Below are 16122 nucleotides of genomic sequence, written 5' to 3'. Positions count from 1 at the left end.
AACTAGAGCTACTGATGGCAACATTAGGGCTGGAGAGTGAGAGTCAGATCATTAGTCATCTGGCATGAAGGGGTGGCTGGCCTCTTCCTGTCCAGCGTAGCAAAATCCACTCTATGCAACATCAGAAAGATGGGCCCTCAGCTTGGACTCTCACATTTGCAGTGGTACACAGCTCATTATCTCAAGCACACCCTCTTCTACATTAGAGGCTAGAAGCGTCAGAACATTCCTTCCTAGTGTTGAGTTGCCAACTCTCAGGTTCTAACTTACACAACTGGTTAACTAGTTCTGTCTTCATGAGTAACTCAGGATGTGGCTAATCCCTTCTCCACACGGCAACTCACTGGAGTTTTCACACAATTATAGGTCTATCCTTCAGTTTTCTATTTGTCAAACTAAATAACTCTAATTTCTTTCACCATGATTAATTTATTCTGCACATCATACCATTCTAGTCACTGGCCTTCTTGACTTTTGATGGTCTGTTATGTCCTCAAATGAAATCTGAAATAAATATCCTTGATACAGTGTCACCAGCAAGAATACCACATAGGACTTTTAATTGCCCCGTTTGAGAGAATCAGTTAATATGTGTTAGCTGAATACTTATTATGCTCAACCTAAGCTAGTCACCATTTAATATATAGCAGAAGGCCAAGTGCTGTCAATATCTGTACAATTAAAATTAAGGTACATGGGAACAGTTCTGGAGTTTTTGTAAGATGTGAATCATTACATGTACATTTGTAGTATAATCCCAAGTTAAGGGAAGATCAGAAAAAGAGTGGAGCCCAGGCAGGCTGAGGAATCCATGGGAGGAGTTATAGATCAGGAAGACCCAGACTGTAATTTGAAGGATGATACAAGTAGTCTGAAATAGAGACAAGGACAATAAGAGAGAGAGTATGTGTGTACCAATAATCCGTAATAAAGGAGGTCAGGGTTGGTAGGGACATGTGTAGCTAGATATAACAATATTCAGATTTGTACTGTACCATTTCCCATAGTACTTTCTTTCTTGTATTCTATTTCTGGGTATTTATCTGAAGGAAATGAAAACACTAATTTGAAAAGATATGTTTACCCCTATGTAGTTAAAATAGCCAAGATATGGAAGCAACCTGAGGATCTATTGATGGATGAATGGATAAATAAGATATATATTTATAAGTATTAGCTATGGAAAATTATTCAGCCATAAAAAAAGAGTGAGGCCCTGCCATTTGTGACAACATAGAGGTGGGGGGCACTAAAGGGCATTATGCTAAGTGAAATAACTCAGACAGAAAAAAAAAAAAACACCTACCATATGATTCGGTTTATTGTGGAATCTAAAATAAGAACAAGACAAGATAAAACAGAAACATACGAGTAGAAAGAACATAATGGGATTTCCAGAGGGGTGAGGGTAGAAGGAACAGGTGAAATAGGTGGAAAGGAGCAAGTGTTGCACACTTCTAGCTATAAAATCAGTCATGAGGATGTAATATTCAGGGCAGGTAATATAGTCAATAATCTTGTAATAACTTTGTACGGTGATATGAGTAAGTAGACCTATCTTTCTGATCCCTTCATAATGTATACTAGTAACAAATCACCATGTTATACACCTGAAACTAATAATGTTGTATGTCAATTATAACTCAATAAAAAATAGTAAGTAAATACATATGCTTGACTTTGCTAAAAATTTTCCAGGACTCTGATTTCCACAGGCATGTAATCTGGCAAACTAATCCGTGAAAGAGTACGAAGAACTAAGAGAGTAATGTTAGGACTCTCATCAAGTGGCAAAAGTAAAGATTTCAGAGGTAATTTTCTGGGTACCCAATTTCCTTTATTTCAAGCATGGGAATTCTAGGCAGTCCAGTGGGAGAAGTATTTTTGGATAGATGTAACTTTTGGTACATTTTAAATTACATCATCTTGGTAACAAATGGTCCCAAAGGCCAAAGTCCTGAATTTTGTATCTCATCCAAAGAATTTCTTTTAGAGTGGCCTTCTATAACTGGCCCCATTTATATCTTCATTTCCAAAGCAAAGATACAAGAAAAAAATCAATTAGACAATAACAATGAATAAATCCAGGTAAATACACATTCTGGCTTTCAATTAACCAGCGAGTCTGTGAATCTCCAGGGACTACTGAAGAGCCATCATAAGACAATTCAATTTCCCTTAATAGGGACCATAACCCCAGAGTTGCTTTTTTTTTTTAATTTTAATATTGTGCAATTGACTTTTCTTATACCATGCTGTGCTCACAGCCTCTGTGGAAACTTAAACATTATTCAACAGGACAATTTCCTGAAAAACCTTTTGAAAGTGGTCACAGACTGTGACCCTGCTCGGGTGCCCTGGGTCTGCCAGCATGCTGTTTTATTACCTTTGGAAGTTTCCATGCCAAAACACAGCCCAAGGATTAGAGCGTAAAGAAAACACGGTCCATATAAATAATGTTCTGCCTTCTTTCAAGAAGGGAAACTGTCACCTTCCACTCAGTAATCCCTTGTATCTGTCGCTTCTCTCCCAACCTCACCTCCTAACCCTTCAGGAGTCCTACAAGGTAATCAGTAAGAATTACAGATTGTGAACTCTCAGAAAAGACTGTTGTAAACACTTTTTTCACCCCTTTCTTATATCAATGGGAAACCAAGCCCCCAAATGCCTAAAACCTGTCTCAAGACCGGTCTTGGTCTTGGGCTGTCCCAAGACCACAGCAAGTGGCAGCATCAGCACCTGCAAGCCACGAACTAGGAAGGATCTGTTACAAACTTAGTAATAGTACAGCACAGTCAGCAAACAATCTGAACAGAGACACTGATGATACTGTTGAGCCAAGCAATGCCAGCCCTAACTAGTCTGAAGTGGAGAGCAGCAATATTTTAGAAGAGAGTGCCCCTTATTTGTAATTACGTTCTCTAAAGCACTTAGCTAATAAAACGGCAATTTCCTTGTACTTGTTGGCTGTTCTCTTTACTCACCTTTATTTTCCCCCACTGTTTTCCATGTCACTAATCCCCTGAAGACTCACGCTCTGTTCAGTAGCCTAAGTCAATGCTATTAGGTTCAACTGCACTCTGACTTCAAAGTCAATGTCCATCTTCATGAAATTTCTTACAACCTTCTCTGCAAATACCCCTTTCTAGCCTTTTAGATCAAGCCTTCATTCTGTTTTTAAAAGTAACTTGACGTGTCTAACATTTTTCTGCAACTCACTTTTACACAAGGTGGAAAAGAAATAAACGCTTGTGATTTCAGGTTTTGATTTTTAGCATAGATTTTTTTTTAACCCATCATAGTCTCTTAAGTCTTTTCTTTCAAAATTTAAGATATTCTTACATTGCTTCTATTGATAAGGTTCTTTGCAGCTCAAAATTGGTAAACAAAGGGAGCAAACACTGGGGGCAGAAATACCAATTTAGAGCCTCACCCAGGATGTGCACCCATGATGCAGACATGGCACACCTTAAAACTTCTTACTGTATGACTGCCTTTTGAAAAAAGCATAAAGTAAAAGTCTAGTAAAGCAAGCACACTTCATGATATTTATCACTAATAACACATGCACCTCTTTATTAAGTGTCCCCATTTTTACTTTCTAAGAGTAATTGTCTTTAAATAGTGTGCCTCCTTTAGCATTTGTACGCCATACAGGCAGATGACTTTTTACTAGACTTCTTGACTTTTTTCTTGCACGGACTACAAATGAGCTCAGCTCATCCCCAAAGAACATATAAGCCCTTAATAATTTCTCTTCTTGAATCATGATTATTCCCTTCCATGGCTATAAAAGTGATTAGGTTGTCTAAAATGTGAATTAGTAAGTTACAGAGTTGACTAAAATACTTCAAGTTGTCTCTGTGGTTTTGAGGTAAACAAAGTTTCATGTTTGAAGTTTTAGGTCTTAATATAAGTGCTATGAGACACAAGAGTAATGAGAAGATCTGCTTCTTTGGGTCGCAGACCCTAGGGGTACAACTGGCCCTCACAAGGAAATCAGAAAACAAGCATGATTCAGAACTACCTGGTTGGACCTGGTATAGTGGCCATTTAGGGTGAGGACAGAGCCACCAGTACATGTCTGGAGTATTCTTGCTGAAGTGTTGTCCTCCTTAACTGGACTTAATTAGTAGAGATCTCCCCAATTGGTAAAACAGAGTTCATGGAGTAATGCAGGATTGAGAACTGGAGTGGTCTTTCTCTCCTAGGCAGATGGTTACAGATAGCGAAAACCTATGATTATCTCTACGGAGAGGACATGTACGATACTTCATGAGTGAGTATTCAGTAAAGAGCAACGCCAGATCATCAAGGCAGCCGGGTTCCATAAAGCAATCTCCTGAGGGCTCCTGGGCCATGAAACCAGTCAGAGGTTGCCAACCTCAGCCAACCTGACAACAGACGTTCTTATCTTAGAAGTTCTTTCTGCCCTGAGATACCCAGAGTATGCCTTTACCAACTACTTTACAATTTCAACCTATTCCTGATTCTTTGATTCGAGGGCACACTTCCATCCTCAGCTCTTTGTTGGATTATTTATGAGTTCTAATTTATAATTCAAAAGTATTCAATATGCCATATAGTCAAAGCCTGAGGGGGAAAAAAAATTACAGTTTGCATTTCCTCTTTTCAGAGAGGCCAGATAGCTCTCCCCAGAGTTAAGAGGGTGGAAGTGAGGTTCTAGAAATCCCTGCTTGCTGCCAGCCCTCTAAGTACAAAGATTCACAAAGAATGAAGGTGTGTGTGTGGGGGGGGGGGGGGTAGATAAGCAGAAAAAGGCAAAAGTAAATTACTCCTTTTAACTTCATAGTTACTCACATAGCGATATGTAGTTATTGCCTAATAATCAATTCCTTAAAAAAAAATCACAAGTATGCTTAAGCACTAACAGGTTAGTAATTTTGTTCCATTAAAACTAAAATTAAATAGAAAGCTAGGGTAATTACCCCTTTCATTCCTTCTTCCACCAAAAAAAAAGGCACTTCATCATTTCTTACTGTGGGTGTACTTCAGCCTCAACACACGCATTTAGATCAAGTGGGTCATTTATATTGCTGCCTGCTGGAGTTTTTCTCCTTTCAACTTAGTAGGGAATATTTGGTATCTTTATTACCCTAAATAAATCTACAAAATGCCTTTTGCTTGCGCTCTTCGTTTTAACTTCGGATAAATAAATCACATTAGGTTCCTGGCCGTCATATTAAAATAAGCATGGACCTAAAGATAATAAACGTGTTTTAAGCCAAATGTTTTCAGATTAGATAGAGGTAAATTTCTCTGGATGGCCCCCGAATCCTATTGATGTTGAAATATTTGGGGGGATTTTGAGAGTATTTCTTGAAGGAAATAAACCTGTTTAAGCTAGAAGTAGAATTAATTTCAAATCACCTATGGACCTGCATGTATAAAAGGATTCAACACAAGCTTCCCATGGCAGCCATAAACCCATCTTTCAAGTGGGGATACTTCCCCAGTTGTCTTGAAGGGCAATTTTATAGCTTCATGGGTTCACCTAATGCCTTCATCTATAGTGTGCTTTATTAACTATAAAAAGCTCTAGACCTGAATTTCTCATCATCTTATATACAGTTGTATTCAAAAGTCTTAAAGGCCGTGCAAACTACATCTATTCAGTAACTGATTCTCCCTCTGCTCTCATGCCCTCAGATTTGCTCCTCTTCAGGAGTCAAATCCAACAGCCCCTCCTCAGGGAAACTCCTGGACTTCTGAAGGACAGTCTCCTAAAACCTGTTTAACAGATTCTTCCCCCTAGGCCCATTGAGTGACCTTGATAAATTTAAGTGAATTTTCTTTCAAACAAGATTTGGAGTGAAGAGAAGGAGATAAAACCCATAGGGTTGTAAATAGCCTATTTTAACTATTTATTAGGCTAGGACCTAAATAGACCTTCTGTGCTGGAGTAGCACAGTCCTTTAAAGGGTGGACAAATTTTATTTAAAAGGGGGGTGGGGGGAAGGAAAATCCTGTATATAAAGTTGATGCAGAGTTTCACTGTGGCATTTTTGATGTCTCCTTGCCCCAGAAGGCCTCGGTTCAAATACTAGGCAATTCCCTAAGTAGTTAAACATGTAGACCACATACAGGTCACCTAAATAAACTATAATGTTGATGAATCCTCAAGTACAAGGTCAGATATGAACCTGAGTAATCTTCCTGTTCAGTCAATTCAGTTAAATTTCTGGGCTTAGTTCTATTAGTCCCTTCTGCTACTGAACAGAAGTCACCTTAGAGACAAGAATGCCACTTCACCCGGGTCTTCAGAGCTGTGAGAAGATGCCTAAATGCTTCCTTGTCCCTTTAAAGCAGCACCATCAGGCTATAGTAAGTATCCTTTGGGATATGGTTCAGCCCACCAGCCCCCTGCACATTGTCTAGGGATGACATAACTGGTGAAGCATGTGGCAATACCCAATTTCCAGAGCTCTGATTTATTCTCCCTTATGCTGGGCAGAGGGCATGACTTAGAGGCAATACTCTTATCTTGGCAGGGGTTTGAGACTGTCTGCATCTCTAAAACAACCCCTGGTGGGTAATTGAGAAATGACATTGATGGGTTTCCAGGGTGGCCCTTGTGCTTACACTTGCCCTATAATACAGCTATGATTTAGAAATCCAGCCCAAGGGTTGAGAGGAGGGGAAGATCATGCAAAGCACGCTAGCCCTGGTCTCCTTTGACCCCGGCAGAGTGAGACAGAGGTGCAGAGCTGGGGGACCATGTGCTCTTATTGAGTTGGCATAGCATGAGGTTTGCTTTCAGAGCTTTTATTGCTATTAGCACTGAGCTCTCTCTGTTTGCTGCACATTTTATCCCCCAGAGATAGACTCTTTTTCTCCTGAAGGGATTTAGAAAACAAATCACAGTTCTTATTTTATTTGGTGTCCACCATTAAGAATTCATGCAGAGCAGTTTTACTTGTTGCCAATTAAGATCTCCCAGTGGAAGTCTATGATTACAGCAAAGGCAACCTGTTTAATACTCGGCATCTCCTTAGTCTACATAAATTAACCCCATGAGGGTAGAGATGGGCTAATTCTTAAGATACCTGGATAATTTGATTTTAAAATCCAAGATACACAGAAGGTAAATCTCCAAGAGCTCTGGGCTGGATTTTTCTCAGGGCATATGTGCTTGCTTCTTCTTCTTACTTCCAGTTTACAACTATAAGTCAATTTCTAGGTAACCCATGAAGAAAGCATTTTCTTTTCTCAGGAACAGAGTAAGAGTATGCAGCCTCTCTATAAGCAGTTGTAACATCACTCACATTTTACAGAAATTGAGATCAGAGCTGAAATGAATTGCAGGTACTTGTGCCAATTATCTCCACCCAAAAATGTATAAAGACATTGAAATTAGGAAGACCATCAATGAGTGTTTGAAATGTGGATCATTTCATTTGAGTGTTCACACTTAGATAAGCAACATTTTGAAACATGAGAATGAAATACTTTTTGTCCATTTTTTTCTTATCTCTTAACTTAGCATAAGAATCACAGATAAGCGAGAAAGCAAAAGTAAAAGTCTATTTTAAAGAATTTTGGGAACAAAAAAAGACCCTGAATAGCCAAAGCCATCTTGAGAAAGAACAAACCTAGAGGTACCACAATCTCAGATTTTAAGATACACTACAGAGTTGTGGTACCCAAAACAATATGGTTCTGGCACAAAAAGAGATACACAAATCAATGGACCATGACAGAGAGCCCAGAAGTAAATACATGAATATGTGGTCAATTAATCCATGATGAAGGAGGCAATATACAATCTCTTCAATAAATGGTGCTAGGAAAACTAGACACATCCATGCATAAGAACAAAACTGGACCACTTTCTTATGTTGTGCACGAAAATAAACTCAAAATGGTTTAAGGACCTCAATCTGAGACCTGAACCATAAAACTCTATTAAGAAAACACAGGCAGTAATCTCTTGGACACCAGCCTTTACAACATTTTTATGGTTATGCCTCTTCATGCAAGGGAAACAAAAGCAAAAATAAACTACTAAGATTACCAAAGTAAAAAGCTGTGGTATAGCAAAGGAAACCACCCACAAAACATAACAAAAAAAGCCACCTATTGAACAGGAGAAGATATTTGCAAATGATATATCTGATAATGGGTTAATATTCAAAATATATTTTTTAAAATGTATATAACTCAACATCAAAAACCACAAATAATTCAATTAACCATGAGCAGAAGACCTGAAGAGACATTTTTCCAAAGAAGAAACACAGATGGTCAAGAGACACACGAGAAGATGCTCAACATCACTATTCATCAGGGAAATGCAAGTCAAACCCATAATGAGATATCACCTCATACATGTCAGAATGGCTAAAATCAGAAAGAACTAACACATTTTGGTGAGAACTTAAGAAAAGGGAACCTTCATGAAGTTGGTAAGAATGTAGATTGGTGAAAACACTGTGGATAACAGAATAGAGGTTCCCCCAAACAATAAATATGGAAATACCCTATGGTCCAGTAATTCTACTACTGGGTATTTACCAAAAGAAAACAAAAACACTAATCCAAAAAGGCATATGCACCTCCATGTTTACTGCACCATTATCTACAAGAGTGAAGATATGGAAGCACCTTAAGTTGCCACTGATAAATAATGTATGATTTTACACACACACACACACACACACACACACACACACACACACACTGGAATATTACTCAGCCACAAAAAAATAATGAAATCTTGCCCATTTGTACCAACATGGATAGACTTAGAGAATGTTATGCCAACTGAAAAGTCAGAGAAAAACAAATACCATATGATTTCACTCATGTGTAGAATCTAAAAAAAAAAAAAAGAAAAGAAAAAAGAAACAAAATAGAAACAGACTCATACAGAGAACAAGAAGATAGTTGTCAGAGGGGATGGAAGATAGACAAGAAAGTTTAAAGGTAAATGGATCAAGAGGTACAAACTTCATTTATAAAATAAATAAGTCAAGGAGGTATCAAGTACAGCATAGGGATTATAGTCAGTAACATCACAATAATGTTGTATGGGGACCAATGTAACTATACCTATGGAGGTGAGCATTTTGTAATGTATAGATATGTTGATCACTATGTTGTATACCTGAGACTAGTAACATTGTATGTCAACTATACTTCAATAATTTTTTTTTCAAGTTTGGGTACACTAAAATTATAATTTTATCATTGGATGGGACAGGTCTCAGTGACTTTTATATCAATCAGGGATCTATACATCATTTTCAATTAGATATCTTACTTCCCTTGATGATGTAGGAAACCATTACATTTCACATTTCCTCCTTCAGGAAGCAGGAGTTAAATGCTTTACTAGGGCCAACACAGCCAATGATCAATAGTTGTTCAGATTCTTGAAGTTTGGTGCTGAGGCTTGGGCTGCTCCTCAGGAAAATGATGATGAATTAGAAATTGCATTTTTCCTACATGTACATTCCCCTCTTACTAATAACCTGCACTCTTCACACTATTAGAGGACCTTTAATTACAGTATCCATCCCAGTAGCAGTGAATTATAGGAAGAGGGAAGAAATTGTTATAACCATGTTTCCGTATATATTTCTGTATATTCTGAATATATTTCTGTATATTCTGTATATTTGGTGACTGAACTGGATAGATCACTATTTCCCAAAATATGTTTCTTGGAATTTTGGTCAGAATAAATACTGCAAGAAAAATAGGATTTTTTTTAAGAAGTCAAAGTTCTCTTTTATACTCTATTTTTGAAACTCATAGCACATGTTAGCCATTTAAATTGCTCTGAGAAATTCTAGAATTCAAACAATTTTAAAACTTGGTTTTACCTAATATATTTCAAATTTGGACACAGAGGAATCCATTTATAAAAATCTGAACAATTACCCGGGGTATTCATTTTTCTTGGAATGAGATTAAGAAAATGTTCATAGATCATTTAGATCACAGGTTCTCAACAGGAAGGAAAGAGGATTCTGACCTCTGGGAAACATGTAGAAAATGTCTGGAGACATTTCTGGCTGTCACAATACAGGGGGGGAGAGGGAGGTACTGGTATGTGGTAGGTAGAAGCAAGACATGATGTTAGATAACTTATAATGCACAAGACAACCTTACTTTTACCCCCCTCCCAAGATAATGGTCTGGCCCCAAATGTCTACAGTGCACTGACTGAGACTCCCTAGCATAGATACAGCATGTTCAAATGGGATTCTGATCTGGGATCTGTAGGCTAGCAGGTGGCACTTTGCATTCACCAGATCTTGTCATTTAATGTTGGCCATGCAGACCTTATTCTTTATGTACAGACTACTGATAACACTGTCTCCAAGTCAATCTATGAAAATCTGAAGTGAACACTTTGATATCATCTGGTGAAGTTATCAGCAAGCTGTTAGGTATCTCTTTTATTTTACTGATTTCTAACTTATGCTCCTGAAAGCTTTCTATGATATATATGTATTAAATGCTACAAAATGATCCATCTGTATAATTAGAGAAAAATAAGGTTAAACATGTATCTGTAAATATTGCATAAATGTATTATTTTAACCATCATGTATTTCAAATAATCTCAGTGTTCAGTAATCTTAAAAACTAGCTTTACTGATAGCTTCTTTCTACAGAAAAGGAAAATTATTCCAGAGAGGACACCCCATGGCCAGTTTGGGAAGGCCAGGCCTAGAGTCCAAGCCTCCAAAACTTCTGGTCCTCTTTCCTTTTCTATAATCATGCTGCTTCCATTTTCCACACTTAATTTTATATGTGACATGAAAGAGTTATTAACACCATAAATATTCATGAATTCAATTTGTATCTCCCAACTGTTTGTGTTTGTTCTCAACTCTTAATTTGAAGCTGCGAATGGATAAAGGTTTCTATCAAATGTTACAAGAAAGACATTCTCAGTAGTCGTTTTCTTATAATCTCTCTTGTCAGTCAGATATATTTAGCCAAATCAGAAATGGCAGCAGATGATACAAAAATCATTAAGTGACGGGGCATCTGGGTGGCTCAGTCCGTTAAGTGTCTGACTTCAGCTCAGGTCATGATCTCACAGTCTGTGAGTTCAAGCTCCGCATAGGCCTCTCTGCTGACAGCTCAGAGCCTGGAGCCTGCTTCAGATTCTGTGTCTCCCCCTCTCTCTGCCCCTCCCCTGCTCATGCTCTGTCTCTCTCTGTCTCAAAAATAAATAAAAACATTAAAAACTTAATTGTCAAAGAACCTTCTTATGCTATTCTTAATCTTCCACATTAAAACAAATGAACATGCAGAAATTTAACATCCCACTTCAACATCTAGTAAACCAGTTGTCACCAGGAATGTTGATTTTTCTTCATCAAGCAGGGAGGTGCAGAGCAAACTAAGTCAACCCAGACTTGTGGTCAAATCTTACACTGGATTTTAAATTCTGACTCTACCTAGTCAGATGAATTCACACAAGTTTTCTGTTAGTGTCGAAAAATGTCTTTTCTGAGCTAAATGACAGCTCATTGCTAGACAGCTATATTTAAACTTCAAATTTCTTTGCAATTTGAAAACCAGAGACAGATTATAGGTCTATTTCAGTAGAATACTAAACAGGGCCCCCAAAATAACTAGTTATCTTGAGAGTATGATTATGACAATATATCTGTGTCACAGCAGATGTTTTATGCTATAAGAAACAATGGCAATCTATTAAAGACTAGTGGGCCCTTCTATAAAAATAAGCAAAGACTTAATTTTTGTATCCCATCTTGTATCAATCTTCACTGGGTCCCATTCTTTTATCATTAGCCAAATAGCAACAGTATGTCATGTGTCTATCATGCTTTTGATCAATACTCAAACACTATAGCTATCAATTAATGCTGACTACAATTATTGTTAGAACATCTAAGCATTCAAGATTTGTCTATGTTATATGTAGGTTGAAGTATAAATGGGAGGCCATCAATTAATATCAGCAGCAATGATAATAGCCCACTTCATGAAAATTATAGCAGTTACAAATCAAAAGCATAATAAAAATCAGCAAAAGTTTATACTGACTTATGGGGACATTTGTTTAAGTGTGCTTGAGACATGACATGCTATTCTTATGATATTCTGCACATCACCGATTTTACCCTAAGTCAAGAAAGTATTTTTAAAATTTAAACATAACCAGAAAGAATTTCCCACCTTGTTCACTGTCACTGGCATATCCCTCACCGAAAAACAATTTGGCTACAGTTGCAGTTATGATATTGTAATAACCATCAGAAAGCCTACCACTTTAAGTCAATCAAGATCTGCTTATAAAATATAACCAAGTATAATTTCATGATTCAATAAATAGTATATAAATCTGCTATTATTGGTTTTCATTTTCTTTTCAATACTACCCATTCCCATCTTCTCTCAGGTAGTTATTCTGACTATTCAAATGCCATTGCCCTTTATTGTTATTCAAATGAAGCCTTTTTATTAGATCCTCTGCCACTATATATAAGGCTCTACTTCTCCAGCAGCAATTATTCTATTTCTGAAGGAAAATAGAAGCGATTGCACACAAAATTCTGAGCTCTTCCTTTATGTTAGGTCAAGTCTATGCCTGAAATTGGATTTTCATTTAATCCTATCCAAGAAGACCAAAAGGTTTTTTATCAGCTATCTTATCAAAGCAGGAAAACATTCTTTTCCATGCAGGTTTTTTTGGTTCAAAACCCATGAAATCATAACTCCTTCCCAATGATGTATTTAAGACACACTTACTGACCAAATTAAACTCTAATTTGTTTCATCAGGTGGTATTCATCTTTTTTTGTATATATTTTTCTTTAAAAAGATAGTGAAAACCAAATATCCTTTATAAATAGTTGGAATAAAATTTATAATTCATTTAAATAACTTTTACACCTTGGAAGAGATCTATGGGAAATATAAGCCAAAAGATACATAACTATAAACACACTGTTGCCAGTTTTATTAATACAATACACTGGTTAACAAAAGAAAACTTTATCGATACCAGGTTATAGCTCTAAAAAACATATCTAACAAATATCACACAGTTATATAAAATTAACTTGTATGTCTGTTAGCAGCAAGCAGACTCAAAAAATATTTTCTTTTGTTGTATCCTACGAGAAGTTTTTCCATGCACCAAAATAGACTGTCTGTTACTATAAGCACAGATCTGTTCTTAAGCAGGGAAACTGATATAAAGCACAGAACAAATGAAATTATTAGGCACTTTGCCTAAGAACTACAGTCCCTCAGAGAAGACAAATTTCAAGGTTATTAGGATTTGTTACAAGATGAGTGAAGAAAGGGCAGAACAGCCTAGTACAGAGACCAATGATGATACATTTGGATGAGATTGGACAAGAAAGCCACAGGGTTAGCAAATATTTACCCACCATCTCTGTATACAGAGAGAGTACTCTCCTCCACCCATGCTGCCAAGAGATAAGAAATAAAGGACTTCAGGGGCTTACTGACCCTGGGGAGAAAAAGCTAATTACATTAAACAATTCTGGCACTATGGGAGGCATCATGTGATTCAGCACTAGCATATTTATTCCAGATAACAGGAGCCGTAGGAATTTAGGAAAAGCAACCACAGATTCCATAAGAGCACCTATGCAGAGCATGACCACATAGAAAATAACATCATAACCATTTTGATCAGCCTCAATTCCCAAGAGGCCCCAGGGACCAAGTATCTTGAAAATATGCCTTTTATGATATTAACTTTTTTTTTTTTCCAAATTACCTATACCAATGTTCTCCCATAACTTTCTTTATCAAGAATCAGAGCCCACCAGGAAGAACAAAAAACTAAACATGAGAGGCCTATAGAATAGCATTCTTAAAATATCCTCCTTTCATATGAAGAGCAGACATTTTAAGCAGCTGTACTCAACTTTTTAATTACAGGAAAACTCACTCTTTAAGCAGGCAAGGGTGAGAGAATTTGGGTTCTAGTTTCCACAATGTAAGTTTGCTGTGTGGCCTTGGACAAATTAATTTCCTGACCTTGACAAAGTGTCATGATTTGAGCAGGTCCTTGACTTAAGCACAACTTTTGGCACTATTGCTTTACTTTCATTAAAGGTATAAGATTCTCTAACGACCCTCTGGTGATTTTTGCTTCCAAAGGTGATTTTGACATCAAGTGTAAGGAGAAACAGTTTACCAACTCCCAGACTCTGTGATCAACACCCAAGCTATCAGGCCTGCTATAAGTTAAAGGCATGGATTTCACTCACCTCCATAGACTTCTGTGTTGTTCCTCGAGCTGAGTTAGAAGATGCTCAATGTATTTATTGGAGTCCATGTATTCCTGCACATGTAGACACACAAAGACAAATAAAGCCTCATTACAATAGTCACTGGAATTTGGATTATATTTCTCTTTGCAGAAAAGATTTTTGACAAAATAACCCCTGATCCCTCTCAGTTCCAGGAGTCAATGCATCTGTGACTTACATGCAGAGTTCCTCACAGATAAATATTTTCTCCATAAATTTGGATCATTCTATAAACAGAGAATTTGACTTCTACAAAGTTAGCATAAAAGCCCTCTTATTCACAGATGAAAGCTAAATTTCATGGTCATCTACACCATGGTACACATATTTTACCATATAAAAATAAGTAAGCCAATGATGCTGCTGACCTTAGAAGAGTAAGAATAAAGTAGACAATACAGGTCTTGATTACACTGGTCTTATTATAATTACTTCCTAGTAAAAACACTACTTTAAAAAAAATTTAGTATTTATTTATTTTTACTGTCTATTTATTTGAGGCAAGGGGCAGAGAGAGAGGGAGACCCTGAATCTGAAGCAGGCTCCAGGCTGCAGCTGTCAGGACAAAGCCCGATGCGGGGCTCAAACTCATGAATGGTGAGATCATGATCTGAGGCAAAGTCGGATGCTTAACTGACCGAGCCACCCAGGCACCCCAAAATATTTATTTATTTATTTATTGAGAGTGAGAGAAAGACAGAGAGTGCGTGCGCATGCATGAGTGGAGGAGGGACAGAGGGAATCCCAAGCAGGCTCCTCACTGTGGGGTTCAATCCCACAAACTGAGATCATGACCTGAGTCAAAATCAAGAGACGGATACTTAACCAACTGAGCCATCCAGGTGCCCCTGAAAACACTATTTTTGAACTATATAGAATGCTTTATATATTCACTGAGCATACTGTTTGCAATGATGAAACATGTCCATTTCCCTTTATCTCTTTATATAAAAACATAGTCTAATTAGTTTGGGTTTTTCCCCCTCTTTGGTCTCCTAGAAAAAAAAAAAAATCTACCTTCTAAGAAGATATGAAAACAAGGTATATATTTTTTCAATATGTCAATTTTTGTCAATCAAAATGTTTTCAAGAAACATTTCTGAAAAAATAATGAATTCCCTTACAACATGAGATTTATAGAAGTTTAAAGGTTATTAAAATGATTTTTTAATTAGTGATTTCTGAGTATGAGGTTCATATGCAATAGTTTCATTTGTCATCTATCAAGCAAAGCACAATGTGTAAAATTTCTGATGATTGATTTCATCCTGAACCTGATACTTCTTTTACTTTTCTTTGAACATCTAGCCTGCAATCCTCTGTGTTTATAGTATATCTATACTATGGAAGAGTATGCAATGATTTCTGTGTTAAGGTACCCATGAAAGTTACTGTTTTGTTTCTTATGGATTTGAGATAAAATGAGAACTTTGATTAATAATGATTCTTTCTGAAATAGATTTGTTTTGATTAAGTGCTATGTATAATCTATTGCTCCTATAAGAATATGCATTATAATGAGGGAGGGTAGAAACTACACAGTAAGAAGGGAGCTGATATTATGGAAAAAGTCCTTTCCTGAGTTTCTGGACCTAGATCTGCTCATGTAGCCCTTTTTACCTTTCTACAATATTTCAGTTAGACTAGATAGCACACCACATCCTTTCTTAGCTAAAACTGCTAATTCTCTAACAGTATAACTTTATTTCAGATGATTAGCTAAATAATATTTTTTTCCAGGTTAATAATTTAAACAAGACCATTGAGCATATTAAATCCAAAGCAGAAATCTGTTAATGAAGAAAGTTTTAACAGTTTGTAG

The 16122-nt window shown here is 36.9% G+C and overlaps 1 protein-coding gene across 6 annotated transcripts in view; it reads right to left on the bottom strand.

Moving 5' to 3' along the window:
- The window catches only part of NCKAP5 (NCK associated protein 5), a 959339-nt gene that overhangs the window by 592107 nt on the left and 351110 nt on the right, over window positions 1-16122 (bottom strand). For all 6 annotated transcript variants that reach the window (XM_019454167.2, XM_019454177.2, XM_019454159.2 and 3 more), the window contains one exon: window positions 14259-14332. In XM_019454167.2, coding sequence (XP_019309712.2) covers window positions 14259-14332 — 74 coding nt within the window. The remainder of the gene's footprint in view (window positions 1-14258; window positions 14333-16122) is intronic.

Source organism: Panthera pardus, unplaced genomic scaffold, assembly GCF_024362965.1.
Source record: "Panthera pardus isolate Hobbes unplaced genomic scaffold, ASM2436296v1 HiC_scaffold_10, whole genome shotgun sequence".
NCBI classification, from domain to species: Eukaryota; Metazoa; Chordata; class Mammalia; order Carnivora; family Felidae; genus Panthera; species Panthera pardus.
This window is presented reverse-complemented; position numbering and strand designations above follow the sequence as displayed.